Below are 10,046 nucleotides of genomic sequence, written 5' to 3' on the forward strand. Positions count from 1 at the left end.
CCAATCACATTGAAGAAAAGACTCAAGACTACCTATTTCATTTTAAAGATTTAAAACTGAGAATCACATGAGAGTTTCTCCAAGATTGCCCTTTCATTGCTCAAGCACTGCAATATAAATTTACAAATTTTATCACATTACTTTTTTGCATTTTTTTTTTTTTTTTTTGTGTGTGTTAGGCCCCTCTCTTTTGGAAAGATCCTCTGATGTCAATAAAGGATGGCGTTTGGCATCAATAAGTTTTGTGTATTTGTCAAGTTTTATAATACACATTTATGGTACCTGGGTGAAACTCCTTACTGCAAGACAAATTATCTTCTTTAGGGTTATCTCAACATACCAGCAACAGTGAAAATGGAATATGATTGTTTTAACTGGTTGGTTTTTAAACAACCAGTTAACAACTTTGTTAATTACTTTACAAACTTAACAATTTTGTTAATTACTTTACAGAGTTAACAACTTTGTTAATTACTTTACAAAGTTAACAACTTTGTTAATTACTTTAATTAACAAAGCAGGTTTCTTTTGTAGTTATAGTTGTCTTTGGGAATAAATAGATTATTAATGTGTCAACTTGTACTGAGAAAAGCATTGCAAAATTTAATTAATTAATTTTGCCTATTTATTTTTAGGGTTCAATGTGACAATGTTGACAAAAATGTAATATTGCCCTAAAACTCCAAAACTTTAAGACGACTGAAGGAATTTATTTTAGAATAGCATGGTTTTCAGGTATGAATAGACCTTAGATGGGTCCAGTGGGGGGGGGGGCAAAAGGGTTTTTTATTTTGATGTCATTGGTACTGTAAGCGTAACAAAAACCTCTGTTGAGTAAAAAAACCGCTTTTGCTGCTAACAAAAATTAGTTTGAAATCCTAAGCACTATCTTTGGTTCTTGACGGATCCAAAAGTCACTATCATAATGCGGTTCTTGTGTCTATGTCTGAAATTACCATCATTTTTCCGAACCATTTTTTTTATTGGCACAATTAATTTTCGAATGAGATAATAGTGTTTTTTTTTATTGTAGCTGAATTATCAAGCAGAGAATTCTCCGTCTTTACCAATAATACTACCAAGGTGAGTGAAGCTGCCCACCTGATCAATTTTTTCGTTACCCAACGTCACCTTTTCATCTTCACTTATTCCTAGCCTTAGTGACTTAGTCTTCTTAACATTAATTTTCAAACCTATTCCAGCACCCTGAACTAGCAAAACCTCTAAAAGTTCATTCATTTATTTTCAGTTGTAAATCTGACACAAAGAAATATAAGAAATGAAGACAAAAGTGTTTTTATGTAATGAAAATACTGGACAATAAAGTAATTATTGGGGGGGACAACTGCCTTTCTTCTTTAGTGCTGAAATAAATGCCAAAAATGTGGACAAGACAACTTGGATAAGACCAAACGACACGGAAGCAGAAAAAAGATTAGAAGAATTAAAAATCTAAAGTCGAAATAACATGAAAAACAAGTTGAATTGAAAAACAAATAAAGTCCAAAGTTAGCAGATTTATTAATTTAAAAGCCAAAAACTAAACAAAAATTATTTTATAAAAATCTGAAACCTAATCAGGGAGTTTCAGACGACAGGCCTTTGAAGCCAAATTTCATTGTCAGGTCATATTTCTTTAAGGGTCGGTAGACATAAAACCCTGAGACTATGTTCAGAAATAACATAAATAAAATAGATAATAACGTCTTACAGGGTTCATTAGCCAAAGGGACACCTGTCATATATTTTGTTACTCCGACATATCATAGACCAGTTCAGGTGCCAGAACTACTACGAATTGGCCAAACACTCTTGCTTACAACAAATATTCATTGGATAGTTGTCGAAAATTCTACTAAGTGTTCCGATGTGGTTCACAAGACTCTTAAAGATATAGGTAAGTATTTTGCCAGTGATTGTCTTTATTTTCTTGTGGGAGTTTAGCGTGGATATCCCAAGAGAATAAAACAGTTCTTGGGCCACTCATTTTTAAAGATTTAAGGAGGTAAAAGAGTTCATAAATTGTCTGGCTTGATTTATGCTGACGCTGGGATGACCTCTGCTCTTTCTTCCTCTTTTCTCTTTGTCCTTTTTTCTTTTTCTATTTTGTCTGACTTTTGCTGCTTGTTTTCTTGCTTTGTTTATTTCTGTCTGAAGATATTTGTGTTACTTTGTGTTAAGAGTTTTAGTGACAATCTATGATAAACAAGTAAAATCTTTTAGTAAGACTGTGGAAAATAAAAAAACAAGCTTTTTACTAGAAGAAAATAACAACAGTCCTTATACAAAATGATTTTATTTTATTATTTTTCATTCTTTTATTAGTAGGTTTTATCTGTATTTAATATATTTTCGTTAGAATTGTAAGTGGAAATGTAGTGTGGTCTATGAAATTAGTTACTTTGTGTTTCTCTCCAGTCACTTGTGTATTAAGCTGACACATTGAGCTCTATTCTCCGTTGGACAGAATTGAAGTTTTGTTATTACTATTTTTACTTGCAAAGATTTACCTTATCTGAAAATATAAATATTTGAAGCAATTTAGGCCTAACAAATTGGTGTGCAATTCATGTATTAGCCAAATTACGAATTTCTTTCGTGTAACAAAACTACACTACATCTTAGAAAAGAAAAGAAGGTGAAGTATCAATTTGCTTGTTAAATCAATTCGCTTGTTGCAATGGGAAGATTTAAAAAAAGTTTCTTCTAAAAATGTTTCTTATAATCTAATTTAGTTAATTTCTAGAACAGATGAAAATTCTGAAGAGGGCCATCTATTTCGCATTTTTTTCACAAAATGGTTGTAATAGATGGCTATAATAAATATTAAATTATTTCTCCGAAGTATTTAAAAATTATTGAATTCTATGTGGTAAGATCACATCATATGGCCAACGCAAACTGCTTATCTATATATAAGACCATTTTATGGTTTCAATTTTAAAGCACCTTCAAAATTGTGAACTGTTTTGCAATTGGCACCATTTGAGACTGATTAAAATGAAAATTTTGTATCTTAGGGTTTAGCAAAAATCTTCATTAGTGGTGTTTTCCACTGACAAACCAAATTGTAAAATCACAATCTGAATTTTAAATTTGCCGTTCTGACGGTAATCTAGATTATGAAAATTCTGTTCGAATGACAATCTGGATTACAAGTTCATAATCTAGATTGGGAATTCGACAACTACGCTTGAAAAGAAGATTGTGGGTTCGGATTGTTGATTTTACCTAGTCGCGAGTTGAGTTTATAATTATTATTGCCCCATAGGCTGCGATTTGACAATAAAGTTCTATAAATTGGTTTTATAAGTACCAAATTGTGGATTTTTCTTCAGAAATACAATTACAAATTTTTTTTTGCTTGGTTTGATTTTTTTTTAGGTCTGATCATATTAATTAAGGGGCTCGAGAAAATTGGAAGAGGCCTCATTTGACCGTTAAATATGTTGTCGGGTGACAAGCGTTCTAAGAAATATTAAAAAAAAGATAATCGAATATTCAAATAATAAAGGATCTTGCAGCTCAGTGCCATGCTGTTTTTGTCCGTTTTGTGCTGCAAGACAAAAATGTGGAGCTAAACTGCTCCAAAATGCTATCGAACCAAAATTTTTGACAACTAATCCGTTCAAAACTATCGGAAACCTTTGTATAAGACCTCTTAGTTTCTGAAAACACAAATTCGTAGGATGATGGTTTATGTCCATAAACATAGACAATAGACATAAATAGACATATTGACAATAGACAAATAGACATAAACATAGACAATTTGAAATCCATAGAAAATGAAGGATTATTATAGCGGTTTCACATTGTCTAGCTAGGTGTATCGAACTGCTTTATTGAAGATTGGTGAGAATGTAAACTTGTTTCTGGTTGGAGAATTATATTTAGCTGATCTAGCCTATGCCATTTTATATTCGTATGTATTTGTCCAATAAGAGAGTCATACTTACTCCCACCATTTACCCGTGCCATTTAAACATTTTTGCTTCTCAATTACTCGGACTATCTGTCTTGACCCTTTTCTACAATTAGCCATGTCTTGATGCCTACTGCAAAATACTTGATTTTTAATTCTCAATTCCATGTTTTAGAATGGCAATCTGAAACTGTTGTTGGAATCAACAGTATTAAAACTTCGTTTTCATGTGTTAATTAATTTGAGACATCATTCATTTTTGAGTGAAGTTAATTGCATTTTTGCAAAGGTGCAACAAAGCTTCACATAAATGTCAGGGGAGAATTTCAGTAAATCGTTCTTGAGAGGTGTGCGTGAAGTGCTTTCTTAACCCTAACACTTGGAGAGTGGTCTTTCACATGATTTTAAAGAAATGAATAATTTACCCCCTAACCTCCTTTAACCTAAAGGAATACATTTAGACTAGATGTTGAAAATAGTTTCTGAGGGGGGAGGGAATTGCGGAATTTCGTTCAAATGGGCCTTCTTCTGATATTATATTTTGACCAGTTCGATATGGTTACTTTTGGTAAAAAAAAAAGGGATCCTTCACTACCCTTCTCAGGAGAAATGAGAAATCTGGTATTTTGTTTAGGGGAGGGGGATTGAAACCTCCACTTTATGTCTCTCAAATTTATTGAATTTGATGGAGTAATCTAGATGTTGATTGTTCAGCAAAGAACGATCCTTGTCTATAGAAACTGAAAGCATAAAAACTCCAATTTTGATTACAGTCTGTGCATTAAAAGAGTTCTCTGACTCCATTTGTGTTAAATTTGTTAATTTTAAGTGAACCCAGCAAAGCTATTAATATAAGAATATTTGCTTACTTTTAGAAAAAAAAGAGAAACACTCCCAAAAAAGACTGGAATTTTTAATGAAAATTACACTATCAAATTTAAATTTTCCGATATCCTCGTTTTAAGCTTCAGTCCCTACCTACACAAATATAAAAATTTATTATTTTCCAAAGAAGGATGGCATGGATAAGTGTTGTTTTTTGTTCTTTGGGAGGAGGGTGGTGCTGTTTCCCCCCATCGTTGTGGTGATTGTATGGAATCAGAGGGCTAATCTGAACTGAAAAAATCCTTTTTAAGTGATAAAAAAATCGCTTTTTACCATAGTGCTGATATTAGAGATTTTGTGCTAAAACTAGGAAAACACTTTATGACCCGAATAGGACCAAATATGACCAGGATCCTGAAGAACTCTAGTATAGCCAATCGGTTTAGTTTAGTCGAAAAGTCATTCACATAACCTTCCAGTTGCAAAAGGTACACTGCCATATGATGGCGCATTCCCCCCTAGACATATGGTAATGTAAGGTCAACGTAAATACGAGAAGTGCAAGTTTTGTAAAGTTTACTTGTGATACCTATTTGGAGAATATAATTTTACCTTATCTATTCTTTCTTATGTATGTAGTCAAGCAAGGTTGCCCCCTTTTCCCAATCGTTTCAACTTCGTCATTCGATTTGTTTTGTAATTTGTGAAGGGTTCACAGTCGTACAAAAAGAAGACAACCCAATTGCCTTCACAGGCCTCGATTTCGTAAACGATGTAGCCCTTTCAATTAGTACGTCTGTGGAGCTCCATAAAATGGCCAATGAGGTATCCCTCATGATCAGTATGGACGAAACTAAAATGACGAAAAGAACAACCCCGAGTGACCCAGATATTAAACCGGTGGGTGAAGCCATTGATACTGTAGGGGGGTTCCTCGGTTTTTGTTCCTCCAAAAGGAAGAGTTGTTTGTGGCTATTTAATCATAAACAATAAGTTGAACAACAGGGAATTTTTTTTTTATACAAGACAGTAGAACGCAACTTTAAATGAATATTTCGACGCTATATCCAAGGGCCGTCCTCAGCAAAACAAACAAAGAGAATAAAAAACAATATAAAAGAAACTTACATTAAAAATTCAATCATTAAACTTAAAAGGTTTTTTAAAAAAATGTTTTAAAACAGCCCTAATATCATTACTTCAAGGAAGTTCAACCAGGACTGGTACACCAAGCGAAGTGGACAGAAAACAATTCATTCAAATGGAATAAAAATACTTACAGACAAGCTTTTAAAGCTAATCTCGCCTTCTTGACAGCCAGCCTAGATGGTCTATTTGTAACAGGTTGAGTGGTGTTATTTAATATTTTTTTAATATAATTAAGTAAATCATTTTTAATTAAGTTTTTGTATAGGGCATTAAGCGAATTTTCCCCCAAATCTGTGTTTAAAGAAATATTGCTGTTTATTTTGATTTTAATTTCAATTGCCTCTTTGGCAATTCTCTTCAATTCTCTGTTTTTATTCTCTTCGTTTGTTTTGCTGAGGACGGCCCTTGGATATAGGGTCGAAATATTCATTAAAAGTTGCGTTCCACTGTCTTGTATAAAAAATTTCCCTGTTGTTCAACTTATTTTTTATGATGAAAAGGCAGTGTTGTCTTCGTCGCTATTTACGGCTATTTAATCAACAATAATATAGGTTACACAGTGTTGTGTAATACTCGTCAACTATTGGGGCGTAGATTACCTAACATTTTGGGGGCAGGGGAGGGGATGTACACCAGGCCTCATAAAGTGCAGTTTCAGGCACAGAGCTGTTTCGAACGGTTCAAATATTTCCTTCCAACAATTTGAATGACAAACATTTAATAAAATACTAGAAATTACAAACTGGCAGAATTTGATGTATTTTGAACTGATTTAAGGGCAGCAATAGTCAAAATTGGTGTATGAGAAGAATGGGAAGTTTTTTTTCCTGTATTAACGGTGCCAGGTACTTAATGGTATCTCATATGCCGCCATTCCTTTACTTCGTTCCGAAACCTCGAAGTTTTAAACGTCTATTGAATCTTCTTTTGAAGGATTCAGCAGAAGGATTTGCAATAATAATATCCCCAGGAAGATCGTTCCCGATAGAAGTGCAACGTCGGATGAAGTTCTTCCTCAAGTACTCTTCTTGGCGTGCCCTCAGTAGGCTGTGTGCCTTCGTGTCTGCCTTAACGGCTGGACAAAGAGGGCCATACTGCGAGAGAGCTCGTCTGAGGGAGGCAAGCTCATGAATTTGTAGAAAACAGCCATCAACGCTACATCAAACCTTTGGTTTAGAGGCTGGAGCGAGCCATGTGAGGATGCACAGCCCGTCCTATTTGTCCTATTCTGAATCTTCTGGAGTGGTTGCAACAGCATTTTTAGAGCACCAGCGTATAGCGGGCATCCATATTCAGCTGTGGGTCTGATGCAGTACATGTAGAGTGAGATAAATGAGCTGGATGGAAGAAGGTTTTTGCAGCGAAGAGTAACTCCGAGCTTTCTTGTGCAGGAGGTTCTCAACAGATTAAGGTGGTTATTCCAAGAGAGATCAGTAAAGAAATAAATGCCCAGTAGACGAAGCTCGTTGACTCTTTATAGTTTCATTTTTGAAAATGAAGCTGGGGTGTTCACTTGGCACCTTTGATCGGGTAATAAGAAGCTCCTTTATTTTTGATGCGTTGAAGTTGATCCTTCATGCATCAGACCACTTTTCGATTTTAAAAAGATTAATCTGTAGGGAAAGGAAGGCTGGTGTTGAGTCTTCGTGTTTTGTGACGGCTGAGTGTTCGTGGCATCGTCGGCAAAAGGATGCCGAAGGCTTGCTAGGTTGTCTCCCCTGTCGTGTATGTAAATGAGGAACGTTTTTTTTTTATAGCATCTCGATTCTTGAAAATTCCAGTAGCTTTACTATCGCTATTTTTTCTTTAATAAATTAAATCTTCAGAATAATTTTAGGTGACTGTATTTGGTCAACAATCAATCTGATTTTGGGGCGAAATATGTTTTTCACAGCACAAAATGGCTGAAATCAGCACCTCTCTATTGTAAGATATCTTTTGTTTCCTAGAAATGTTACTAAAAATTTGAGTTTCCTTTCGAGCGAGTCCCCCTGATAATTTACGTTCAATCGACCACCCAAAAGCAGAAAACCAAACCCAGCAAAACATATAAATACGCATCCAGAACTATCTTTCGATGGCATAATATAATTTTTTTTTCAATTCTTTCAAAGAGACTTGAAATTTCGACTCAAGCCCCTCAGACATGCTGAATTTGATGGTGAAACCAAACCATTCCTGGTACTGGACGACAATTAAAGAACGATCCGGTAATTAATGAACGAACGGTAATTAAAGAGCGGTCTCTGCAAATGCAGACTAGAAGGGTAAAAAAAAAATAATAAAGATGTTTCTATTTTAACGATCTTCCTCTTATGTTGACTCTAAATACGTAAAATTAAGGATTTTGATGTCCCTGTAAAAAGCTTTTCTCCCGCTATTACACATCCACTTGGCATGTTGTGCTCTATTCTGGACAGGTTGTTTTTTTTTAATGTAAGCGATTCTGGGGTGGGGGTGGAGCTGCGAAAAGAATGGCGAGACATTTTCAGAGGTATGGGTATAGAGATTTAGAAACTGCTTTTTTCAGCAAAATTTCATTCCATATTTATCATAGAGAAGGGGGAGGGACTTTGAAAAAGTTTAAATTACGTGAATTAATTGGAAACTATAGAAAGAAATTGTTAAAATGTATGGTCCTAAACCCCCTGCACTCATGTGCCCTTGAGATGTTTTTTTATTGTCACAATTTCTTTTTCTTGTTTGTCTTTCGAAAAAAACTACTTGTACTAAACCGAAAATGACGTTTACCATTTTCATTCTTCTTTCATTCTATTATCGATTTCATTCTATTATATTACTCTTCAAGGTATTCCACATACTCATTTATGTGCACCGTTACCAAGTGCGTATAAATCAGCGAGTATAAAACCGCGAGGGGTTTCTGGAAGAAGGGCAGCACTAAAGTGGATAAGGAAGAATGCAAAAGCAGATGGCATTGTTTACTTTGGAGATGATGACAACACGTACCATCGTCGAATTTTTGCTGAAATTCGGTCTACTGTCAATATTTCAATATTTCCTGTTGGACTTGTTCCTGATTACCTTTTAAGTACTCCTATCGTAAAAGAGGTATTGGTTCATTACAGTTATTGTCATTTCTTTTTTAGAAGTTATAGATCCTTATTGTAATGTTTTTATTTATTACTTGATAAAAGGAAACAATTTGTAAAGAGTAGAAAATGAGGATAAGTCCAGCCAGTGGAGAAATGAAAAATAGCATGCAGATGTTTCGCTCAAAATCTCTGCTCAAAGGTCATCATTTTGTTTTTATTTTATCCCGAGGACTTTTGTCTTAGGTTTTTTTTTGAAGACCACAGTGCCTTTCTATGACGAACAAATAAAAGTTAAAAAGTTCAATTAGGGATAAGTCCTATTATTATACACTGAAACTTAATGGCTATCTCAAAATTTTATTGGATGCATTTGGGGAAAAAGGAGTGAGGGGGGGGGGGGGGGGTAGTTGCACTCTAATCTATTTTGACTCCAAAAAACTGAGCTAGAACTTTCAATTTCCAATCAAATGAGCCATCTCTGAATAGGGCCTTATTCATAGCTTGTTAAATGATTTAGATTGAAGAATGAAGCCTCCAAAAATAAATTTGCAGCCTAAATTAGGACCCAAGAGCATAAGTCGTAGGACATCGTCCTAAATTAGGATAATTTTTATAATTGGAAACGGAATCACTTTTAGTGTCGTATTTTTGAGGCAAAAAGGAGGGACCTTAAATTGGGAAGGGATGGGATACTTGATTGTTTTTGCTGTAAATGCGTTGATTTACAGGGGGTTTAGCGTTTGTTTGTTTTTTTCTTTTATTATTATTATTCTTGAGATAAGGTCATCAGACGACTGACTTCGCTTATTGATACCAAAAGAGAACTAAGGAGACAGAGATAAAACTAATTTGGGAAGTCAATTATACCTCGTAAAAGGATTGAGATAGAAAAATGAAACTTCCAGGAGTAGATTTGTAGCATAAATCAGGACCCAGATATATGTTTATAAGTACCATCCTCCATCCTTTTCTAGGGAAGAGAATTTTCATGGTGTATGTCAGGTGAATAAAAGGCTCAAAAACTGTTTTACGGTCCAGCTGTGAGCATGGCAAGGTCTTTTCACCTGTTGTAACTGTTGAACCTGTTGAAC

The 10,046-nt window shown here is 34.6% G+C and overlaps 1 protein-coding gene across 1 annotated transcript in view; it reads left to right on the forward strand.

Moving 5' to 3' along the window:
* The window catches only part of LOC148942483 (galactosylgalactosylxylosylprotein 3-beta-glucuronosyltransferase S-like), a 30,063-nt gene that overhangs the window by 18,315 nt on the left and 1,702 nt on the right, over window positions 1–10,046 (forward strand). Inside the window, exons 3-4 of the mRNA XM_089102723.1 lie at window positions 1,714–1,897; window positions 8,709–8,971. Of these exons, the coding sequence (XP_088958849.1) occupies window positions 1,714–1,897; window positions 8,709–8,971 (447 nt within the window). The remainder of the gene's footprint in view (window positions 1–1,713; window positions 1,898–8,708; window positions 8,972–10,046) is intronic.

The sequence above is a fragment of the Artemia sp. Qi Xiang Cuo genome, chromosome 16 (assembly GCF_049724085.1).
Source record: "Artemia sp. Qi Xiang Cuo chromosome 16, ASM4972408v1, whole genome shotgun sequence".
NCBI lineage: Eukaryota > Metazoa > Arthropoda > Branchiopoda > Anostraca > Artemiidae > Artemia > Artemia sp. Qi Xiang Cuo.